Source organism: Vespula vulgaris, chromosome 8 (assembly GCF_905475345.1).
Source record: "Vespula vulgaris chromosome 8, iyVesVulg1.1, whole genome shotgun sequence".
NCBI classification, from domain to species: Eukaryota; Metazoa; Arthropoda; class Insecta; order Hymenoptera; family Vespidae; genus Vespula; species Vespula vulgaris.
Genome location: NC_066593.1, coordinates 2,104,774 through 2,129,929, shown reverse-complemented (window position 1 = coordinate 2,129,929; position 25,156 = coordinate 2,104,774). Strand labels below are relative to the sequence as shown.

The following is a 25,156-nucleotide window of genomic DNA, read 5'->3' as shown; positions in this document are numbered from 1 at the left end:
TAGGCTATGTCTTCTTTTTTGTTTCAGCAATCTGCGTTAGTTTAATGGGAATAGAATTCCATATAATGGGCTCTATTCCTTACCGGGGAGGTAGGTCGATATCAAACGAATTCATAAATTTTCGTCTAATCTCAATCGATTAGAAAAAAATTTTGATTCGTTTCGCGATTGATTTTGTTACTTTTTCCAAATTATAATAATTTTTATTGGATATTTAATAATAATGATTTTATATAATTGGCATTAAAGTAATTCATATTAATAGTAGAGTCTAGCCCGTGGGTCTCCGTATGCAGCAACCTCCAAGTGGTGAGACCTGGGTCGATATTATTTGCGATATGTATAAATAACGCAAGTACTGTCGAGCTAATGGCTGCATTTAAATTCAATCAAAACTTATTTTTTATTAAAATTTACTTTTTTCTATCTTTCCATATTGTCAATTTCTCATATTTCAATGGAGATATAAATAAATTATTTTATTAATAACTTGGAATATAATAAGAAAAAAAAGACTATCCTACATATTCGGATACTACTGATCTACATAAATTCCACGGATATGTATCAGCCCGCTAGATCTATATAATTTCTTGAAAATACCTATTTTTTATTCCAAGATTGATTTTCCAAAAAAAAAACACTTGTATATTTTTACAGAGACGCTGCATGTGACAAACGATTTAACTTTTTTTTTTCCCTATTACTAACCTATATAAATTGATCCATTGACCTACATTATCTCTTAAAAAATTTTTATTTTTAATGTGTGCCAGACGACAAAAAATCTCGCTCGTTTGCTTTTATATAATCATTGCACATGCACTGTACATACGTACGAAATCGATGATGCACATTTATAAAAAATTGTATGTGTCCTTTGTTTCTCACGCATGATTTCCCTCACATAATAAATCTATGTACATACACATAAATTTTTGAAAGGATTCGGGTTTCGATTTCTGTAGGTAATATAGTTTCTTTTGTAAGGTAATCGAATCTACTTTATCGATAAGTGAGGGCGTTGTATGTTTTTAGTTATAACGCTATCTAGGTAGCTTTCTGGCTTTGAGTTAAACTGCCGCTCTTTTGTTTCCGGTTTCTGAAGTTTGCTAAGAGAGTTTAATTGTATGCTTTCTTTTGATTATTTCAGTTGACTTGTACTTATATTTATGAATTAACTTATGATTTTATTTTATTAAACGAATTCATAACGCGTTTAATATAAAAAGAGTGTAAAGTGATAGTATAATATTCTGATTACTTGAAAGCCGACAAAATGGTAAGGAACTTAGGTTAAGTAACAGTATTTCGTTTTGTAACAATAGTTGGCCGTTGTAATTATTTTTATTTATATACATCAGTTATTCTTATACTATACTTATTTCTTTTCATATTATGAATGTTAATAGAGACGTAGATTTAATTTTTTATATATAATTTTCCAAATTAAATTTTTATATTATTAAATTTTATTATTGTAAAAATAATATATATATGTATGTATGTATGTATGTATGTATATTGTATTTTTATATTTTATAGTATATATTAATCTATTATATCTTTCAGACGATCGGCAAAAATAATAAAATGCTTCAGCATATTAACTATAGAGTTAGAATCATTCTTCAGGATTCAAGAACCTTTATAGGGACATTTAAGGCATTTGATAAGCATATGAATCTTATACTTGGAGATTGTGAAGAATTTCGCAAAATTAAACCAAAAAATACGAAACAACCCGAAACGGAACAAAAGCGTGTTTTAGGCTTTGTACTTTTAAGAGGAGAAAATATTGTTTCTCTAACTGTAGAAGGTCCTCCACCTCCGGAGGAAGGATTGCCTAGAGTACCTATTCCAGGTGCTGCACCAGGTCCTGGTATTGGACGACCAGCCGGTCGTGGCATGCCTGCTAGTATTGCAGGAGTACCAGCAGGCTTACAAGGACCTGTCAGGGGTATTGGTGGTCCATCACAACAAATAATGACACCTGGTGGTAGAGGTCAAGTATCAGCACCACCACAAATGCATCCAGGTGGTCCTCCACGTATGCCTGTAAGTGGACCACCACCTGGTATGATGGGGCCACCACCAGGAATGATGGGTAAAATAATATTTTAATTTAATTTGTTGATATATCTTATGTTTGTTTAGATCTACCTTCGAGAGAATAGAATATACTATATATTTTATTATAGGAATGCCACCTGGAATGCCACCCATGGGGAGAGGCGGCCCACCAATGGGACCACCAGGAATGCGTGGCCCACCACCCGGTATGATGCGTGGAGGTCCGCCTCCACGTCCATATTAATAATGATACTTTGTACATTATTAACTGTATTTTTTGTCATCACTAGTATTAATAAAATCATTTTTTGTAATGTATGTATGTATATGTACGTGTATGCTATGTTTACTGTGGTATTCGTAATTTTGTATAAATGATATAGTTTATTTAATAATTTTCTTAATTATTCGTAATATTACAGAATTAGTTAGTAAATTATTTTCAGATATAACATAAAGTACATATTCAAAGAATCTAACTTTTTCAGCATATTGATGTTATGATAATTGAGGATGGACATTCCAGAGTGCTACAAATGTTTCAGGAAGGTAAAAAGATGTTTCAGGATGTATATCATCATCTTTTGTTACATTTTCTTATTTATATTACTTAGTTTGCTTTATTTTTATGAAGTAGTTTAATTTTTTTGTTATATATCATTTCTTTCAAATTTCATATTTACACTTTACACTATTTTTACAGCACTGCTGCTATAGTTTTATGCATGGCATATGGCAGGTTCTTACAACCAAAATTTTATATAAGATGTACTATTAAGATCACATACACAAGAATGGTACTTCATCTGATACGATTATGTGAATATGAAATATATGATTACTTTTAAAAACCTGTGTATGTTCATGTGTGTTCTTAGATCATTTTGTATCCATTACAATTATATAAAATAATCACAACCAATTTGTTTTTATAATAATAATAATGATATAATAATAATAATAATAATAATTATTACACTAAGAAACTGATGTATATTAATGAACATTAAATATACTATATTATAAGATATAAATATTTTAATCCGTGCACTGGGTGTCACTCTTTCGTATAAAAAGAAAAAACTACTGCAAGTCACGATAGTTGTGCATAATCGCAATAATTTTGTTTACAATGATTTGCGCTTATTTGTTTATGCTATAAAAAATCAGTCCGACTTTTAACTTGATCTTATTTTATAATTAATTTGTTTCACGATTAATAATTTGTTTTAATATTTAAAAAACAATGTGTATGTGTGTGTATGTATATATATATATATATATATATATATATATATATATATATATATACACATATACACACACACACATACATATGTTCTAACAATTATTGGACTGAAAATACGATATATATACATATATATATATATACATACACACACACATATATATATATATATATATATATTACATTTTTTTTCATTTTTAAAGTATTAAAATATTTTATGAATAGAACATATACATATTCTTATATAAAATGTATGTTTTCGAAACTATAAATCATCATGAGCCTTTTTTTTTATTATAGCATTGAAAAATGTTTTCTTAAGATCTTAATCTACTACTACGAATCACTCGGGTTTGTTTTATAAGTAACAGATATCGAATTGTTTTTATCTTCTGGGATATGATCACCATTTTCAACCAGGCACTCAAAATTTTCTAAGTTAATGTCAGTCGATTGAAATCCATTTTCAAATATACTGGTATTGATCTCCATACCGCATATCGAATCTTCTCTCTGTAGATTACTTGGAGAATTATCTGAACACAAAATAACATACTACTTTTGAATCTAGTATAAATATTCTTAAAAAGTATATAAAAATTTATTGTAAAGTATAATTATAAATATAAACAACTTATATAAAATAATTGAAAATATGTTACAATATGAATAAAAAACAATTTTTTACAATAGCATGTCAACAATTCTGAAATTTAAAAAAAAAAAAAAAAAAAAATAACGACATATTGAGTCATAACATATGAATGAATAAAAAATTCATTCATTCAATATCACAGCGCATACCTTGCATATCTGCAAATAGCTTATGATTTGTATGATCTTCATTTTTTTTAAGTTTTGTAAGATCCATAGTATTGTCTACTTGGGAATGAATTTTTTTGCAGACTTCTTTAGATTTTCTGTAACCAAAAAAAAAAGAAAAAAAAATATTGATCAACAAAGTATCGTACAACGTATTCTGTACTTTTCTTATCGATAACGATTTTATTCTTACCTACATACTGTTTCTTCTAATGTAGTAATCGTACTGTTAGTTTTCAAAGAAGATCCAGTATCTTTTAAATGCACTTCATTGCTATCTCCTTCCTGTAATAAGCGACTACTTATACTCTATATTGCAATTTTATTGAATAAATTCGGTATAGTGGAGAAATACTGGATTATTTATAACAACTATTATTATTTAATAAAAGGGAGAGGTGGTATGATGCTGTATATACATAGTTTAGTTTTGTTCCTGCAAAGGGCATATGAACAATGTCTTACGACAAGTTTTATATAGGTAGAATTTATATGGAAAAAGAAAAGTATATTTTCAATCGAAAATGTATGTTAAAATAATTTACCTTTATACTTGTTTTTATAGTATCTACATGCGTAGCTGTTAACATTGTTGGTGCTTGATTGCCATTGTCTAAATTGATAGAATGTGGCAAAATGTTAACAGTACTTGGATTTTGTTGGTTAGCAACAGATAATTTCTTTCCTCCCATTATTACTTTCCCTAATACTTCCTAAAAAATAATAAATTGTTAATTTTATTACATAGTTATTATAAAAAATATTAAATATTTTATCAATAAGATAAAATACCTTGCCTGCATGAGACAGCATTATGCCTTTGTTACTTCCTTTTTGTATCACTATTACATTAGTCTTAGTCGTTAATTTTGTATTAGGATGATTAGTTATATTTACAGTTTTATCAGAATTTAATGTCACACGCTATAAAATAAGTATAAACATATATAGTATACATATATTAAATATATCTACATACATACATATATATATATATTTGCGATTGTCTCTATACGTACCATTTTAGCAGTAGATTGATTGATTATCGCAACTGGCAGTTTTTTACATGCTAATGTTGTTACCACAGATTTAACAGTAGGTGGACCAGGACCGCTTGATACCATAGTTCCAGGAGCTGTAAATCGTGCATAAGCTATAAAAAATTATATTGCTTAATACAAAAAATACTAAAATATACATATAATATTTTCAAATGTTGCAAATACATACTTGATATAGCAGATTTAATAGACGAAACAGTTTTCACGTTAGATTGCACTGTCGAAGGTACATTTTTTACACAAGGACTGGTATTTATTACTTCAGGTTTTGAAGTTGGAGCTATAATATAAATATAATATAAATATAACATAAATATCATTAAAAAATATATATATAAATAATTATTAGAAAACAACATACCACCTAATTGTATATCTTGGTTTTCTGATTGTGTATCATTATTTCTGGTGTGTGGTAAACTATCGAATGTTCCAGTATTCACTGATAATTTTGTATTATGCTTATTTTGTACTGTTGTTTTATCTTTGTTCTTGGTGGAATTAGTTGCACATGTAGTAACCTTGGTATTACAGTTCATACTTGAATGAACTGATACCAAAGTATTTGTACTCTCTGAGAGTACATCCTTAGAAGGTGCTATTATAAAAAGATAAATAAATATTATATAAAATACGTAAAGGAAGATTACTTAAGAAAAAAAATTATTTTTATACCTATTCGACTAGATCCTGCACATGTTACAGATAGTGGGATAATAGTAACACCTGGATGCGCTGTAATAGTTGTTTCACTTTGCTCCATCTTAGCTTCAATTGATGTTTCATTCTCATTAGCATGATTCAATGTCTCCAATGAATTAGAAGATAACACCAAGACCTGTGTAATTACATATGATATTTTATATCTATGTCATCGAATTAAGCATGTAAATAGTTGCACATTATAAAAAATTTAGATGAAAATTTATAAAATAAAAAACCTTATGTGGTGGTGAAAATGAGGAAAGATCTTGTTTGATTTTTATAGGCCTTTTTTCTTGATCCTTGTCAATATTTAGTACCTAAAAATAATATGGTCATTGTCGTAAGATTATAAACATTATAAACATAAGAAAAATTTATAAAATATAATCATAAATCTAACAAATACCTTATTTGCTTCGTGTATTGATCTTTTCTTACAGTTGATGGTTCCTTGAGCATTACATGATCCTGCTTCAATTGTTGACTTTTTTTCAATTTTGAAACATATCTTGGATTCATCTAGTACCTCTAATTTAAAATGGACATTTGGAGGTTAATAAGATATTGAAAAAAATGTATAAAAAAGACACTCCAAATAATATTACACAAAAAACTAACAACTGACCAGTTTTTTATGGTTGTATGCAATTACGACTTCTTTACAATTTTCATAATAAAAAGAAGTAGCATTATATTAAACAAAGGAAGGTCAACTTAATGGCTTCACCAAAATAAAATGGATAGAACAAAAATGTATCCATAACTACATCACCATCCCAAGATCATATAATCTTGAGATTAAAGATTTTCTATAAACTGTTAAACAAAAAAATTATTTGAGGTAGCAATTCTAAGTGGAGTAGACTTCATATTAAATCTTTCATTAAAGAAATAATATTATCTATCCAAAATAGTAGATCACCTTTTTCTTCCTCCTTGTTTTCTTCGATCGGACAATTGTCATTAGCACGCGAAGTTGCAAGTGATAGACTGTTTGCTAACATTGTAAAAGCATTTCTTGCTTTCAGTCTAGGTAAAAGTGGAGTTGAGCGACGGCCTTCCATGATCCAGTCTATAGCAGTATTTGGTCCATTTAACCTGTTTTATATTAAATATATTATATATACTATATCATTAATTATATATATATATATGCACACAAATATATAACGAATTAGAATAGATAAATACGTACTGCTCAGCTATCATTGTGAGTTTTTCATCATTAACAGCTCTACGTACTTCTGCACGATGTCTTTCATTAGATATATGAAGAATTTTAGCAAGTTCTTGCAGCAATCTTTGTTTGTTACTAGTTAAAGGCCCTTGAGCACGCAAGACTGATACCATATTCCCATAAGCATCTAATTCTATATAATAGAAAATTTCATAAAATCTCGTTATCTCCTTTTACAATAATATATTACAAATACTATCAATAATTTTATAATTCTTATCATTGAAATGTATGGAATTCAATGCCATACTGAATTTCAATGCCATCACTGGTATTAAACTAACGATATATAATTAATATAAGATATAGATATAATATATAGTACATGTAGTACTATACAAAAAAACTTGTAAAAAATTATTTAAAAATAAAATTAAATTAAATTCTATCACATTATTATTATATTATTTTTGTCAAGCAATTTAATATTAATGGTAAAGGAAATAAAAAAGTCGAGAAAAAATAAGCTAATAAAGCATGTTCATTGAAGGAAAAAATTATGCAGAGATAAAATACACACAACGAGCTCTAATAATTATATTACTTATTAAAGAAATAGTTATTTTTATTGTAATCTTACCTAGATAGCGTAAACATTTTCTACACTCATCCCGTGTCATTTCACGTCGTACCGATCGCAAAACTCTGTTATCCATATTGCTGTAGTTTATATTACACTTTTTAAGCAATTCAAATACATTTTCTACATTTTGTACTTCGCTGACAGAATCATTGAGGCTTTCACGTATTATTATTATCATTACACATAGAGATTTAGAATTTACGATACTAGGGACATACCGTTTGACTTTTACTGAAGATTGGTAGTAAACTAAATCAAGATAATCTTTTAAGAAATATTCTTTCTTTATTTAAATATTACTACGCGCGTTATCAAGCAATTAAAATTAATTTTTATAAACAAATTTATTATTATATATTAACATTATAATATATTAATTAATGTAAAAAAATAAGGTCAACAAATTTGGATACAAAGTTGGCGGCATTAAATTAGTTCCATCTCTGAGCTAAGCATTTATAGATGGCACCATCATTGCTTTACGTTAAAATTTTACCCAGCATCGCTTACAAATGCGTTACAACGTCAATTTTTTGATAACATAGACTGATTTGAATAGATAAAAAGAAATAATTACTTCATTTTATTTAATCAAACCTAACAATGATTTCATAAGTACGTATATATACATACAACTTTTAAATCAACTAAAGAAAATATTTATTGAAATTATCATTATCGAAATTTAAAAAAAGGAATAAAAAATGACATAGAGAGACAAGGAATCGTGAAAATCGAAATCTATTCAATCAAAAAGGCGGGAATTTTAAATCTCAAATATGAAAAAGGTCACTTACATAATGATTTAATAAAACATAGAAAGTACAATAATTTTATTAAATAACCAATAAATAAGTATATATATATATATATATATGTATGTGCATATAATTAGGTTCATAGATAATAAAGGTTCATAGAAATTGAAATTAAATAAAAATACATATATGTTAAATTAAGTAAGGGAACAAAATCCACGAATATATGATATAAGAAATTTGTGTGTTTAAATTTTCTAATAAAAAATAATATGTACATATATTCGCCCACATTCATAATGTATAATATTAAGCTTCCACTCTATGTTTCGTAGTCTATGGAGGTCTGTTGAACGATCGAATGTAGTGTGTCAGTTGTAGCGACGACTCCGCACGAAGTTTGTGTAGTTTAAAGGCACATATATATTATACCATAGGCGCACTCTTTCGTAATAAGCAAAAGTAGAATTACAAAAAAGAAAAAAGAAATAAATAAAAAAAGGAAAAATAAAAAATAAATAAATAAATAAAAATTTTATTACATATTCCATATATATATATATACATATATATATATATTATACACATATATATATATATAACGCAGTCTTCGATAATGCCACGTTCATTTGTCCATTGGAAAAAAGTCGTATTCTTATATATTGTACAATTATTCTCACGTAAGTTATCATTCCAATGAACTACATTTGCTTTACACATTTTAAGAAGCTCATTTTTTTTATCATTTTCAACATTACATATTATTATCGTCATTATATCAGATTTCTTACATATATATAATATATATAATATATAAAATATATTATATATAATATGTGTGTATATATGTATGTATATATATATATATATATATATATATATATATATATATATATATATATATATTGCAAGAGATCTAATCATTCGAAAAAAAAAGAAATTAACACATATGTAATAAATAGAAATATTCACAATGAAATTAAGAGAATGACATTATTATTATATTTATATTTATAATTTATCGAACTAATCTCTAATCAGATTGCATGCTAATTGTCTGTGTTCTAAGATATCTATTCATTAAATTTATTGAAAATTTGTTTAATTCTGAAAAAAAATGAAAAATTATTTTATAGATAGCCATCGATATAACCATTTCAAGGATAAAAAATATTTCATTTTTGTTGTTTGTTAATATTTCCCAATCAGTACAACACTGATAGAAATATTGATATATTTACAGTTTCCACAGAGCATCTCAAATCTCTTTAATAATATCCAATGTTCGGTACGTAACACGCGCTTCCTGTGATCGATACGGTAACACCTCCCAGCAACAGGACATCACCGCAAGTCGTTATAATCGACCTAGACATTATTTCATGAAATCGTTTTCTTTAATTTTTAAGTGCATTTTTTAATTAGGATTATCATCTTTCGCTAGCACCGATTCGAATTTTAAAAGAAAAAAATGAAAGAAAGAAAAAAAAAAAGAAAAAATTGTAAACATGTAATAATAATAATTTAATTAGAAAAATTTGGCCTCATTATATTGAAACATATCTGAATGGATATTCGTATATGTGAATTGAGATAATGATTAAGATAAAAGATAAAAGTAAATTATTATTGGTAATAATAATTTTTCTTTTAGATGCAATCTGTGCGGTGCATGTGCAGCTAATTGCACCGCGATACGTTAAGTCTGGCAGTACAGCAACGCTCTACTGTAATCACAGTGTTCCAGAAGATGAATTATATAAAATAGAATTCATAAAGGATGACGAAAAAATATTTCAATATATAAAAGAGAGAAATCCACCGTTCGTTATACCGGGGATCAATGGTGTATTTATGGAGGTGAAAGATAAGAAAAAAGATAAGAGAATTTAACTTTCTTTCATTCATTCGTATTCTCGAATCAAATACGATATTTCCTTTAGTACTCGGAAAATGGCACGACAATCAAACTAAGGAACGTTAGTTTTTTGGCGTCTGGTGTATATTCCTGTGCAGTTTCTATGTCAACTCCTATTTATACGAAGCCTTCCGATAATGTACAAATGAAAGTGATAGGTTAGTATTATTTTCGTTCATCATGCAAATCCTGCATTTTTTTGTTTAAATATAAATAATAAAAAAAATTAACCTCTTCTATGTCCACAGTACATTTATATGTAGTATACTTGTATATAATGTACTAGTATATTTCTACAAAATATTAATAGTATTTTATACTATTATAAAATAATAATAGGTTTTAATACTAGAATAATAAATATAGTAATATATATTATACGTTTTGTTAATAGTACCACAGACTGAGAATCCGAAAATTACATTTGAAAAGAGCGTTTATATGGTCGGTGAAAATTTAGAAGCAAACTGTTCGTCCTCAGCGGCGTCACCTGTTCCTCATTTGACTTGGTTCATAAACGGAAAAGAGGTATCAGCACACAAAACATGTATACATGTAAACACATATTTACATATTATGTAGGTAAGCGTGGGTGTCCATGCATATTACATAAGCATAAGTACATATATATATATATATATATATATATATATATATATATATATATATATATATATAAAAACATCACGTTATATGATTAAATAAAGCAATAGTGTTTTCTCTCCTTGTGCATGATTTGAAATACATATATGAGAATATTTATTGATGTAACGAACTACACATGCTATAGAGATTAAACACAATATTTTTCTACCTATCTATACATTTTAAAATGTTATTTTCTATCGCTGTTGGTAGAACTCAGAGGAATGTAAATCATCACCATTTATTTAAGACTCATAGATTGCTGTAATCAAACTTGTATTCTTTCCTGCCTTAATTCTGTCAATTTTTTCTCACGTAATACAGATATGTACACATTCTAATCATATCAATGTGCAGACATTTTTTAAACCACAATGTCAGTGTTTATGGACTTTTAGTCATTGATATGTACATGGACAATTTTTATTGCTATTATTTATTATTATTATTATTATTATTATTATTATTATTATTATTATTATTATTGTTGTTGTTGTTGTTGTTGTTGTTATTATTATTATTATTATTATTATTATTATTATTATTATTATTATTATTATTATTATTATTATTATTATTATTATTATTATTATTATTATTCATAGCGTTATATGTGTTAATCAGTGATATGCACGCGTACGTACGCGAATTAATATACACATTAAGATATTCATTTGATGTGTGTCTTTGCATGTATTTATTATATTTGTAAATGGGTGTTTTGTGTAGTTATAGTTATTGGAAAACGATCCCACTAGTGCAGTATTTTTCGATCGATATGGGTCATGTGCGGTTCTTGAGGTTTCATGGATCACAACTGGCTAAATGGAAGATGGGAGATGTCAATATACACTGCAAACTTTTCATCGACCCTCGATTGACCTGTACTTTACAAGAGTATACCTTCTACTTTGAGGAGGATCGACATGGAAATCGTGAAAACACTGCACTAGTGAACTCTCCATTTTACGCTGATAGCACTGCAGGTATAAGCAGTTCCACTTGAGATTTACTTTATTGAAGAGATGTTACATCCTGCAGACCATCCACGCTGTCTACGCCTAAGATTGGGTCTGAGTATGAAACAACTGGTATTACAATTTTATGGCATGTAGTGAAAAATATTGTATTACAATTTTATAATACGTAGTGAAAAAATTTCTTTTTTCATTAATCTCCACTGTATGTAGAATCATGATATTTAAATATTATCCTTCAAAATTTATTTTTTACATTGTGATTTCTTTCACGGTTTCAGATTGATATAGTAATATCTAAAAAAAAAAAAAATATTTATTTTAATTCAATTAAAAGATAATTCAATTTTTATCAAGTACAATTAAATAATATGTTATAAGGATCGAACAATAGATTTTGCATTGTCTATTTACTATAACATTTTATATATTACATTGTGATGGAATTTATTAAGAGCTGATATATTGCATAATGCAATAAAGTTTATGCACCAGTATCATTTCACAATACCACGCATATCAAAAGGGTATGTCGATAATATTGCACTCTAATTAAATTGCACAACATTTTTGACTTGTATCGTAGGAAAGAAATGAAAAATAAGAAAATTATTTATTTCTTTTTAGTTATCATTTATAAGCATCACAGTCATAAGGAGGCATTCAACATGAATCAAAATATTGAATCAAACTTTTCTTCTTATACATTTCATCTAATAGATCCAGATATACACCAAATATATATATATATATATATATATATATACACCGAATATATATATATATATTATATATATATTATATATATATATATATATATATATATATATATATATATAAATATACGAAAATGGAAGAATGTCTATGAAATAATTTCAAAGATTAAAGATGACAATGAGTGATCTCTAAATACATGAATTTTGCTTAGGATATGATAAGCTACAAAACATGACTGAAATATTTATTTGTAATGTAATTCAATTTCATACATTCATTTGTATGTTAGCTTTGGAGACAAGTTAAATACACTTACTTCCTGTGTTTTATCACAGTCAGATTAATTGCACTTAGAATACACTGTATGTGTTTTCTAGTTTTTAGATCTTGGGCGTAGTAAGTATTTTGCTTGCATTTGCAACTTGTTTAAGAATCCAGTGCATTCAGAGTGCAACGTTTTTATATCTAATATCACTTATGAATTAGAAATCAGATCACGCTTCGTTTAATCACGCTTTACACGTTCTTGTATAATATCATAGCATTGGCCATTGTGGATAAAGAGACTCCTGGAATATTTTGACCAGACACCTGTGTGTGCACTTCAAGACTGCACATATGTGAATCTTTTTCTTGGAGTTATTTACATCACCTGTAGTGCAACTGTAGGACTCAAATAGTTTTAAAGCACAATGTCTTGGGTTTCTTCATATTTTCCTTTTCTTCTAACACGGTCTGTCTAATGCAACAAGCACTACTATTAATGCACTTTATACACGCTACAACAAGCATGTTGTTTTGAAAGGTACGGCACATTACTCAAAAAACTTGTCAATATTCCTTTGTTCTCCAATAAAAGTAATCCTTGGATTTATTAACTAACAATGTATTTTACATTAGGTGGATGTCACATTGGTACATCACTATCCTCATACTCAGCATAAGGATCTATTATCTGCAACTGCTAAATTAATGATAGAAGTGTCTGCATTACATGCTGGAGATAATGGATATTTGGATATTAGTTGCCATTCTACTATACCAGACTATCCTATGAATCATGAGGAGTATGCTGATGTTAAAAAGAAGACAGTATCAAGTAATTATTTACTGCATATGGATGATTTTCCATATATTTCCATTATATTTGTGCTTTTCACTTGTATTTGATATGATACAAATTCTATATCTTTTATATTCATTAATTGTTTATTATTTGTTACAGTTCAAATTACACTAGCATCAATACCTTCATCTTTTGCAGTGAGGAGCATGCACGAATTAATATTGGTGACAATATCGTGCATAATTTGTGCAAAGCGCACATTAATTTCTTAATACAAGTCAATTTATATTTAATAAAACTGTAAAAATAATATGCGTAAGTAAAGCAAAAAAAGAAAAAGAAAAAAAAAGAAAAAAAAAAGAATATACGAACGAACAATCACGTTGTCTTCCTTGATTATACAGAAATGCAGGGTGCAATGATCGTATTATGTTGCGAAGCTATCATTCATAGACACGGTTTTCTCGTGCAGCTATTTTTTACTAATGCTTGAAATTTTATGAACTTCATAAGTGATTTATCTCTATATAAACGTGTTTTTAGATTAGAAATATTAACTCCTTTGTGTGTATAAGGCTAAACATACAATTGATGTTTCTACAGTCAATATTAAGGAGAACAGTACAGTGATCCACGCAAATAAAGATTCCGCAGAAAGCTAAACATTTGAAAAGATCAAAAAACTAAAAAAAGAAAAAAAAAAGAAAAGAAAGGAAACAAAATAATAAATGTACTTTATTAAAGTAGTATGTATATAATGTTTATTGATGGAATGTTTTATCATTTATTTTCAAGGATGTGTTTATTTAGAAAATAATTCGAATATGTATACAAGAATTCCTTAAGGATATAACAATTCTTATAATTTATATTCCTTGCAATCAAAGTATGGTGTTGTGTAAATGTTTTATTTAATAAACTATATATTATATTTGGATGAAAAGGATAAGTATCAAGAAAAATGTGCAAACGTTTAGGAAATGACATCGGTTGATGTATGAAATGGTGTTATATAAATTATTGAAAAATTCTACCAAGTAATTTAATACCTTATATTTTCCATTATCATAAAAAAGAAATCTCATAGATCATCCTGATTCTAAAGTTTAAAATTTTTATAAATTAATCTAGATCGTTGGAATGTGATATACATCTTCTTTTTTGGTAAATATCAGATAAAAATAATCTAAATCATACAAAAAAAGGAAAAAAGTCATTTAAATTATTTACTTTTTATTAGATAGATATACAAGTATCAATTTTCCTTGTTACGTAAGGAAAATATTTGAATATTCCCACCTACGTCGGAATGACACGAATATTTCCGAAGGTTTCCGATCGATAATGGAACTATTTGTCTACTGCATGTAATATAGCGCGCAGAGTGAATGCGAACTTGCACAAAGAACTTGTCATATACATTTGTATATAGTGAGTATTAACATTTTTTTATAAATCAAAAAAATTTTTTCGAGAAATATCTTTTTTTCGATATTATATATATTTTTGTTAAACAGAAATAGTAGTAATAATTTAATTTAATGTATTATTTCATGTTTTTATAAAGTTGCACAAACGTTCAATGCTATTTCGTTCTGAGTCATATTGAGATATAAATGTAAATGTTTATTTACTTCTAAGATAATGTATTTTTTATATATAGATATATGTATATATGTGTGCTAACTTGAACGTTTTACAAATTTTATCTACATATTATTGACTTCGTTTTATAGTTCGTGAATTTTGTTTTTTTGTTGGATATAGACACACCTGTTGGATGTTCTGACACCTGTTTACAATCCTATTAAATCTTAGGTAAGCAAATAATTTTATGATTTCCTTTTTTGCTTAAACATATGTTACGTGTAATTTTCATTATATATGTAAGTTTATCTTGAAATAAAATAAAATTATGTGTGTGTGTATGTGTATGTATAATGAATGTTCGTACGTATGTTAATATATTTATTTTAAATATAGTGATATATTATTGAGTTGACAATATTTTTTTTGAAAATATTTTTACTTAGATATTTATTTATACTACATGGATGACATGACAAGTAAATAATTATATGGTAACAAAGGATATTTATAATTGTCATGCATGCTTCATACAGTCTTTTAACAGGTCAGTATTTTGTTAAAATTGCTTTTGCAAAAATTCTTGGTAGTCATAAAAAAGTTATTTACAATGAATCGTGATATTTATGTTGTACTGTTTAAGATTAATTTATGTTGTATTATCTAAGAGTCAATAATTCTTATCGATTAAATGTAAACATATATATATATATATATATATATATATATATTTGTTTTTCTTTTTTACAGATATGGAGCAAACGGAAGTACCTCGATCACCAGTGAATAAACCAGAAGAAGGATTTACATTTCTACTTACAATTTTAGAATTGACAGGAATCGTTTTTATTATTTTAATGATAGTATGGATTACACAATTTAAAGGTGGATTTTCTTGGACATCTGATCCAAATCATGAATTTAATTGGCATCCTTTATTAATGACCATTGGATTTGTATTTCTTTATGCTAATGGTACAAAGTTGATACTTAGAACATATAGGTATACGACGATAAAACTCAAAAAAATTATTTCTTTTTAATTTTAGCTATGCTTATATATAGAATACAGAGAAACGTTCGAAAAAGGCGACTAAAATTAATACATACTGGATTGATGTTGCTTATTATTTTATTGACCATAATTGCATTGATTGCTGTATTCGATAGCCATAATTTAAAGATTCCACCTACACCAAATATGTATACTTTACATAGCTGGATAGGATTAACAAGTGTGATATTGTTTTGCTTCCAAGTAAGTGAACATTTTGTAAAAGTTATCTAGATTTATGTATTTTAAATGATATATAGATTTAGATTAAGTTATCTAGATTTATAGATTTAAATGATAAGAAATTTTTTAAACACACACACACACACATATATATATATTCATTTTTCCAACAGCTGCTTGCAGGATTTATTACTTTTCTTTATCCTGGCTTACATGACTCATTACGGGCAAGTTATATGCCAATACACGTTTACTTTGGTATAGCAACTTTTATTGGAAGCATCGCAACTTGTTTAATTGGACTTAACGAAAAAGCAATCTTCTCTATAAAGTCAGTTTATACAGATAATAATTGTGTTCTAATATATTTAGAAAATGATATTATTTTTACATTTTAGGGATTATGACAAATTTGTTCCCGAGGCAATCTTGGTAAACACTATTGGAATATTTTTAATTATTTTTGGAGCACTAGCGGTATATTTAGTATCGCAGGGACAATATAAGCGTCAACCTAGACCAGAAGACAGCGTTCTGCTGACTAATAGAAACTAACTGAAGAATGTTGGCTTAATGATGACTACTAATTGGCTTATAAAATAGTATCCTTATCTATGTGCTTGGCTTTAGAAGCTCTTGATAAGTTTTTATTGGTCTCAGATTTTTAATGTATTTCTTTTTTTTTTTTCCAGAGTATTATCAATTTTATATTTAATATTTTTTCAGTTGTTATACTAATTATATATTTTTATTGTTAATTATTTTTAATATTAAGAGTGATTCTTCTTGAAATGGTGCTATTTTTGAATTAGTTTCATTTAGAAAGAAACGCTAAACAATAACAATATATATAAATTTATTAAACATTGTATAATATTTAATTGTATAAGATACACAATGTTTTATATTGATGTTTATTTTAAATTAAGACTCATTGATGTACATGTTGTTAACTTATGAAATTTACGACTTTGAATGTTATTATACATATACATATATATGTATGTGTGTGCGTATATATATACACGCACATACACAAATCTTTCGTTTTATAATTTATATATATATATATATATCAATGATGAAAAATAAAAATGTTACTTTGCCGTTAAAGCAAGATAAATATTCGTCTTATGATTGAATTTTTAGCTTTACATATTTTAAATTTATAAAAAAAGAGATACACATGCAAGTAAACAGAGGACATTCGTAAAGAGTTCGTTTATTATCGTTCATTTTCGGATAGGCTCGTTCGCGCGTTAACGATGTACCAATAGAAACAGACTTGTTGTTTGGTGGCGCCAACTAGCGCGGATAGCGTACTTTTTCAAAGTTCTTCATAGAGTTCTCGCGCCGAGAGTTGTTGTATAGGCGGTAATCTTCGAGACGGTCGCTGTGTGTTTGTGCGTGTTTCTCGTCGTCGCGCGTCGGCGCCAAGTTGTGAACTTGTCAGTGTTTTCACGAATTTCTCTTCCCGTACGTAGATAAATATTTTTTTCTGATTAGTCATCGTTATCTTCCTGCATTATTTTATTTGAAAACTACATGGATAGGGTTACGTCTGACACGTTATCAAAAAATGAGGAACGTTCTTCGTTATGTCGACAGTTGATACGTCTGCTACGGTGAGTTATATTTGTTTTGTTTCCTTATTTTTCAATTTTTTCAATTTTCGTGATATTTTTTGTTTCCTTTATAGAAGTACGCACACACGCGTGTACATTCATACTCACGTGCACACACACACACACATCACAGAGATATACCACGCGCGAATGCACCATTGCAACTTGAACTAAGTTGGGTAGACGATAAGAAAATTTGCATTTACTCATCTCTTTATGATCTTCAATCGTTGCATGTGATAGGAACGTGCCTCTCTTAATATATAACCCTCCTCACCGACACTCCTATCCCAGCCACCCCTCTTCTTCTCGCTCGGTACGTTTCATCCATAAACTCTATCATTACTTACATTGTTCGTACTTAGTTACATATTTACTTACTTACTTACTTACTTATTTCTCGTATCAGATCTCTTCGTAAACGATCTTTAGTCTTATCAAACTTTGTATATCTATCAGAGAATATCGCGTTTTCGCGATTCGACGCGTTATTCTTACAGGTGTGCATCCTCTCATCGTCATCATTATTATCATCATCATCATCATCATCATCATCATCATCATCATCATTATTATTATTATTGTCATAATTATCATCATTGAATTTTTCGAAGATAAAGATTAAGTTATGTACGAGAAGACTTCATTCATTCTCTTTCTCTCTTTCTCTCTCTCTCTCTTTCTCTTTCTTTCTTTTTCTTTAAAGATTGTTATTTTTGTAGATAAACTGATCGATTATTTTTAACCATTCGGATTCGTCCTATCTTTCATATCGGCGATCGGACGAATTAGATGCTCGTATTAAATAGCGACGAGGTGATTGGACGAAAGGACGAACGAATGAGAGAGAGAGAAAGAGAAAGAGAAAGAGAACGTTTTTAGATATTAACGTATATGCGTACATAATTTTTTCGTGTAACCATTCAATGATTATTCAAAAGGTTTAAACAATCGAATTTATTAATTAGTTTTTCTTGTAACGTTCGTTAGTCTAGTTAGTGTTTGATAGTTATAATGTTTGATAGTTGGAGAGTGTAAAATTAATTTATCGATATAGCTAACCTATTGGGTAATTTATCGATTTCTGTTAGTATATTATACATGCATTATTTACGATCAAAATTATTTGCATTTTATATACATACGTATGTACATACGTATGTACATATGTAGGTACACTTTTTTATGATATTTATTGATAGACGATTATCTCTGCGTGAAAATCCGGATTTTTCTGAAATTTTCTAAAAAAATGTGGTGATGTAGTGACGACGATGACGATGACGACGACGACGATGATGATGATGATGATGATGATGATGATAGTGATGATGATGATGATGATGATGATGGTGTTGATAATGGTGGTGACGGGCAATGAACGAATCACAAGGATTATCCGTATTTGTGCAGAAATTTTTTTCTTCATTATTTTCGAAGGTACTTCCTGATTTTAACTTATATAAGTTGAATGGCGTTAAACGATGCGTCGTGACATCTCATTTTTCGCGAGCATGCATTCTTTCGCAAACGACGGGTCTTGTTACATGAAAAAAAAAAGCACGTACTTAGGTTTATGCAGATATGTGTGTGTGTGTGTGTGTACGTATCTATATACGTATGTGTGTACGTAATCGTTGAGTATCCAGAAATAATATTTCTGAATACTCAACGATATATAGGCAAACAACTTATATATAGACAAATTATATATATAGACAAACAAGTACTACATATTACGCGTATAATTTTTTTATGAATCATATATTTCTATAGTATTAGAGTGTACTATATGAAGTGAGTTTATGTGTAGTATTAGTTTACTAATGTGTATACATATACTATAGTAATATATGTGACTATATTATACTGTATTCAAAAATATATCGATCAAAAATATACACATACACACGCATACTATATTATTAGTAAAAGTAGTACTATATAAGTATGTGTGTGAAGAAAAGAACAACATATAATATTTAAAAAAAAAGTCTTTATTAAAGCTCTTTAATTTTAAATATTTAAACGCTTAACCGAAGTTGCACAATATTCTATAAATCCTCGTTCTCTCTCTCTCTCTCTCTCTCTCTCTCTCTCTCTCTCTCTCTCTCTCTCTTTGTTAGTCTAACACAATTCGATCTCCAATTAATATCTATCGAGTGTCGATTTTTAGCTCGTCTTCTGCTCCCTCCTCTTTCCTTCCCTTCGCCAACCCCCACCCTCTATCTCCCGATCACCATATCACTCTTCATATCGCAAGATTGGATTTATCGGCGTCATAGCGATGCAACTCTCTGGTAATCGCCATATACGACAGATTGAAATCGTCAAAGATTATATTTTTCTCTTTGTCGCTTTATGAGAGGGTCCTTAAAGGGGCTCTGACCTATCATCGGCGGCTGGCCCTGCATGATTGTTGTTACCACCCGTTACTAATACCAATGGGAATTTTATATATAAATTAATTCGATGCAATGAATGTTGGAGAAAAAAACAAAAGAAAAGAAAGAAAGATAAGAAATAATGACTCGGCAATCAATTGACGACGTTTCTTTTAAAGTAACATTATATTCATTAATTATTGATTAATATTACGTAAGAGACGATTATGAATTCATTTGGTTTAGAAAAATAATATAGTAAAGAAAGAAAAATATAATATTCTAATCACATAACTAATCACGATTTATACACACATACGATATATGTATGTATGTGTATATATATATATATATATTTTATTTAATATTTTTGATAAAAAATATTAAAAACTCCAAAATTATGCAAATTAAAAAAAAATATATATATATATATATAGTGCTAGGCAGAATAATAGGAAAAAATCTTATAAATCGATTCTGAGAAAGATTTGAAGAGTAAATAAGTGGAATAAGACGATAATGAACGGATCATACAGATGATGACTATGAAATCGTGTATTTTAAACAGAGAAAAAAAAAGAAAGAGAGAAAGAGCAAAGAACAGAAACTAGAAAAAGATTGCAACTATGAATTATTAATTTTATTATTATATAAAATCATAGGTATGTGTGTGTATGCATGTGTGTCTTTTATTTTGTACTACATATTATTATAAAATTTCGAAAATATTTTATAAAGAAAATAGATTATAAAAATATAATTAGATTAGTAGATTGATTACATCAAAAAATTGAGCATTGAGTTATGAACAATTGTTAACGATATTAAATCCAAAAACTACACATTTCTGTCTCTCTCTCTCTCTCTCTCTCTCTCTCTCTCTCTCTATATATATATATATATATATATATATATATATATATATATATTGTTGAATATATCGTCATAATCGCTTGAGTGTGAATTATTGGCGACATTAGAAAATACAAAGTTAATACAGTATATATCATCATGATATCGTTATATTGTTATAATAAAAAAAAAAAAAAGGAGGAAAAGAACACTCGTTTCCGAAGAAAGACAAAAAGATTTGAACGATCAGAGAATTAAGTAGTAAATAAAATGGAATAAGATGATAAAAGACGGACACATTTACGGACTATCACATTTTTTACGTTAGAAACGAGCCTCTGACTGCACAATTGCATATTGGTAAAAAGACTAGAAGTCGTTGCGATATCGCCTCGAACGATGATATAACGCCATACTGTTGCTTATCATCGTCGTCGTATGTATCGTACATAATCTCGAAGGCAATACAGTAGAGCAATGGAGACACACGTACACATATGCATCCATGCGTTTATTTGTTACGCATGCACTTCGCATCATCGACGTTCGACCTAGTCTAACCTCTTGTATTACGTTCTATGTCGTACATACATACATACATACATAAATACTTACGTACGTTTATACACATACATACATGTCTACATAACTCGAGCTCAAATCAACGAGTATATATATATATATATATATATATATATATATATATATATGCATTCGTGTGTGTGTGTTTACATTAAACTATACTAATGGAATAGTATACTTTAGATTATAATTTGTTAAAAATAATTATTCTGACTCACAGAAGACCGATGAACATATTCGAATTTAAAAGAAAAAAAAAAGAAAGATATTTTTTTCTTTTTTTTTCTTTTTTTAATCTTTCTGATTCTTTCATTCTTTTTTACATTTTTAACATAAATCCATGATAAACAAGGCAGATCAAGAATCGTCTCGATTATAGTCTACTTTTTTTTTCTTCTCTTGTAAAGTTCTTGTCCTTTTTATTGTTTATCAACTCGGACAGAATTGTTACATAAATAATTAGCGTTACTTTTTATTATTCCATGTCAATTACATTGACATTGGCTTACGTAATAATCGTAGTAGAGGATGAAGTAAATATATATATATATATATATATATATATATATATATAAAATATACGTATGCATGTATGTATATGATATGTATGTGGGTCTTGGTCAATGCACAAAAGTCAATAATACTATCTTAGATATTAGAAATTGTACGCAATGAAAAGAAGATAAGAATTAGAAAGACAAATTCGAACGCAGAGTATTTTTTAATTTTATTTGAAAAAGCAGCCATTTTTTTCTTGTCGAACTCATCGATTAATTATTTATTATTTATATATATATAATAAAATTGCAATTTTTTTTATTCCATTCGTAAACATTCTCTCAAACTTCACAATTTAGTAATAATTCATCTATCTATTTCGTCCATCTTATCTACGAATTATATTTATCTTATTGATGATAAATAATGTCTCTACTTTAACATCACGTATGTCGTCTTAGCGAATTCATAAAAATTACAAATTTTTTTCTTTTTCATCTTTATCTTTCTTCAGATTTCATTCGTAAACACGCAGCATTTTTCCTTTTTCTTCCTTTTTCCTTTCATTTCTGTCAAACTCGTTTTCAATTTAATTATAATTCCATCGTTTTTTTTTTCTCTTTTTTTGATATTTAGAACATAAATATACAGTTTTAAATTTCATTTGCAAGCTCATAAGATTTTCTTTCTTTTTTTCTTCTTCTTTATTTCTCATCGGATATTTGTTGGTAGTAATTATTTTGTATTATTATCGTAATAATTTTTATTATTATTGTCTGAATTCATATATAAATCGTTCAAATTAATCCTTCCTATTAGATTCGTATAATAAGGGATAAGGGATGATAGGGTGAAGAAGGGGAAGGGAAAGAGGAGGGAAAGAGGAGAAGAAGGAGGATGAGGCTAAGGATGAGATGGAATGAGAAGGAAAAAGGGAGAAGAGACCTATCTACCGCAAGTAGTCGGTAGTACGTGTGGTCAGGCTTTAAGTTGTTACACTCAACTCTCTATACCTTGAACTTAATTTCGTTCGAGTATATATATATATATATATATATATATATATATATATATATATATATATATATAGATAGATAGACAGACAGGCAGGCATATGCACAAATACCGACATGCATGCATGCATGCATACGCATACATATATTCTACTTATTTACGTATACAATGTTTGTAAAAGTTGATCTTTTTTAATTCTTTCTCGCACGAATTCACACGCACACGCGCGTACGCATATATTTTTTTCGAAAGTATACTCATTACATATATATATATACATACATACATACATACATCTATAGACGATAGGAGAATTATTATGGCGAATTATTATAGTTTCCTTTCGGCGGAAACTACGATAGAACGATTACTCGTTAATAAATGCGTACTCGGTATATTTCTTAGAGTCGCCATAGCAAGATATACACACACATGTATAGAAACATGTATGTACATAAAACATATATACCGTGTTCCGCAGAGTTTAGTAGAAGTGTTACGTAATGCGTCTTGCGTGTTTTGCGGTGCGCATTAGCTCATATCGAAGCAATTCTCGAGCAAGTCGCGGTCATTTTCCCACCGAGTTTACAGTAACAGACCACCGTGGTACCTTCTCCCTTCTCTTCAACCCCTCCAACCCTCTTACGTCAACTTCAACTATCCCAACTTGATTTTCTTCTTTCTGATTTTAACGCTTGCGCTTGGAAAAAGTACGAACGTATTGTTCGTTCGATTTTTGTATTCGTCCTTTTTATCATTTTTTCTAACACCTTCCCTTTTTTCTTTTTTATTTATTCATTTCTTGATCACATATTTATCCTATTCTTCCAGTACCTACATTCTTATTCATTCATTCATTAAATTATTTATTTGTTTATTTATTTATTCGCGTATTCCTTTATTTTTTTATTTTTCATATTTTGCTCGTATTTTTTGTCTATTTTTTAATTCGCGCGTGGAAATTAATCTCGTTGTTACTTATTTATTTGTTATTTATTTATTTATTTTTATTTTCCGTCCTCTTTCATTTCTTTCAATATTTTTATTCTTTTCTCTCTCTCTCTTTCTTTTTTAAAATTTTTTCTCGCCTTTTTCTTTTCTTTTCTTTTCTTTTTTTTTTTTAATTTAATTTAATTGAATAATTTTCCTGCAAATAAAAGCGATTGGTTTAATTGTTAAAACAACTACATGGTGGTTACGCATATTATTCTGCATATGAAGTTTATAAAATTTATGTTATCTACGATTACGTTATATGTACGTGTATATTGTCCGTGGCCGTTCACGCGAGCGACGTTATTAACGTTCCACGAGTATATCAATTTTTCTTGATATAGTTTAGAACGAGGAGAGTATGTATGTATGTACGTACGTACGTACGTACGTATATATGTATGTATATATGTATATACTATGTACACACCATTTGATTACGTTAAACTTGAATAGATCCGTATACGAGAGCAAGTAAAAAAATTTTTCGATCGATATAAATCGAACAGATAAATTCAACGATTTATATCATTTATCATCATCATTTATACAATTTGATAGTTTTTTTTTTTA

General features: G+C 28.1%; 5 protein-coding genes across 18 annotated transcripts in view; 4 read left to right on the top strand and 1 right to left on the bottom strand.

Moving 5' to 3' along the window:
- Nucleotides 1-1,074: 1,074 nt before the first annotated feature.
- LOC127065519 (small nuclear ribonucleoprotein-associated protein B) lies at nucleotides 1,075-3,115 on the top strand. 2 transcript variants are annotated; one of them, XR_007782112.1, is made up of 5 exons: nucleotides 1,076-1,282; nucleotides 1,573-2,107; nucleotides 2,202-2,279; nucleotides 2,562-2,622; nucleotides 2,777-3,115. XR_007782112.1 is itself a non-coding variant. In XM_050997968.1 (3 exons), the coding sequence occupies exons 1-3, from the start codon at nucleotides 1,280-1,282 to the stop codon at nucleotides 2,315-2,317; spliced, it is 654 nt and encodes a 217-aa protein (XP_050853925.1). In that variant the 5' UTR covers nucleotides 1,075-1,279; the 3' UTR covers nucleotides 2,318-2,529. The 2 variants fall into 2 exon arrangements, 1 of the variants encoding a protein (XP_050853925.1); XM_050997968.1 differs by lacking the exons at nucleotides 2,562-2,622; nucleotides 2,777-3,115 and having other exon boundaries at nucleotides 1,075-1,282; nucleotides 2,202-2,529.
- LOC127065518 (BRCA2-interacting transcriptional repressor EMSY) lies at nucleotides 2,936-7,901 on the bottom strand. Of its 7 annotated transcripts, none has more exons than XM_050997960.1 (14): nucleotides 7,728-7,901; nucleotides 7,106-7,280; nucleotides 6,833-7,008; nucleotides 6,317-6,438; nucleotides 6,147-6,227; nucleotides 5,881-6,043; nucleotides 5,567-5,806; nucleotides 5,375-5,485; nucleotides 5,164-5,297; nucleotides 4,937-5,068; nucleotides 4,690-4,857; nucleotides 4,338-4,429; nucleotides 4,127-4,242; nucleotides 2,936-3,858 (listed from the first exon to the last, which is right to left on the bottom strand). In XM_050997960.1, the coding sequence occupies exons 1-14, from the start codon at nucleotides 7,801-7,803 to the stop codon at nucleotides 3,659-3,661; spliced, it is 1,986 nt and encodes a 661-aa protein (XP_050853917.1). In that variant the 5' UTR covers nucleotides 7,804-7,901; the 3' UTR covers nucleotides 2,936-3,658. The 7 variants fall into 7 exon arrangements, with proteins under 7 accessions (XP_050853917.1, XP_050853920.1, XP_050853919.1 ...); XM_050997963.1 differs by having other exon boundaries at nucleotides 5,164-5,279; XM_050997962.1 differs by having other exon boundaries at nucleotides 5,570-5,806.
- A 949-nt stretch (nucleotides 7,902-8,850) lies between these two features.
- Nucleotides 8,851-14,844, top strand: LOC127065497 (uncharacterized). Of its 3 annotated transcripts, none has more exons than XM_050997929.1 (6): nucleotides 8,851-9,168; nucleotides 10,143-10,348; nucleotides 10,432-10,564; nucleotides 10,801-10,934; nucleotides 13,646-13,844; nucleotides 13,971-14,844. In XM_050997929.1, the coding sequence occupies exons 1-6, from the start codon at nucleotides 9,105-9,107 to the stop codon at nucleotides 14,081-14,083; spliced, it is 849 nt and encodes a 282-aa protein (XP_050853886.1). In that variant the 5' UTR covers nucleotides 8,851-9,104; the 3' UTR covers nucleotides 14,084-14,844. The 3 variants fall into 3 exon arrangements, with proteins under 3 accessions (XP_050853886.1, XP_050853887.1, XP_050853888.1); XM_050997930.1 differs by lacking the exon at nucleotides 8,851-9,168 and adding an exon at nucleotides 9,496-9,990; XM_050997931.1 differs by lacking the exon at nucleotides 8,851-9,168 and adding an exon at nucleotides 9,514-9,998.
- On the top strand, nucleotides 14,833-17,758 carry LOC127065499 (plasma membrane ascorbate-dependent reductase CYBRD1-like). 2 transcript variants are annotated; one of them, XM_050997933.1, is made up of 8 exons: nucleotides 14,833-14,975; nucleotides 15,052-15,242; nucleotides 15,579-15,629; nucleotides 15,845-15,945; nucleotides 16,149-16,373; nucleotides 16,448-16,656; nucleotides 16,809-16,966; nucleotides 17,034-17,758. In XM_050997933.1, exons 4-8 carry the CDS (start codon nucleotides 15,918-15,920, stop codon nucleotides 17,188-17,190), a joined length of 777 nt encoding a protein of 258 aa, XP_050853890.1. In that variant the 5' UTR covers nucleotides 14,833-14,975; nucleotides 15,052-15,242; nucleotides 15,579-15,629; nucleotides 15,845-15,917; the 3' UTR covers nucleotides 17,191-17,758. The 2 variants fall into 2 exon arrangements, with proteins under 2 accessions (XP_050853890.1, XP_050853891.1); XM_050997934.1 differs by lacking the exon at nucleotides 15,845-15,945.
- A 424-nt stretch (nucleotides 17,759-18,182) lies between these two features.
- Nucleotides 18,183-25,156, top strand: part of LOC127065459 (aryl hydrocarbon receptor nuclear translocator-like protein 1) — a 49,678-nt gene continuing 42,704 nt past the window's right edge. Inside the window, exon 1 of one of the 4 annotated variants that reach the window (XM_050997824.1) lies at nucleotides 18,183-18,260. Coding sequence is in view for 3 of the 4 variants with exons in the window: in XM_050997822.1 (XP_050853779.1) it covers nucleotides 19,535-19,700 (166 nt within the window). In the remaining variant the exon portion in view is untranslated. Of the gene's footprint in view, nucleotides 18,261-18,958; nucleotides 19,701-25,156 lie in introns of those variants that run through there. The other 3 variants (XM_050997822.1, XM_050997823.1, XM_050997821.1) reach the window with 3 other exon arrangements.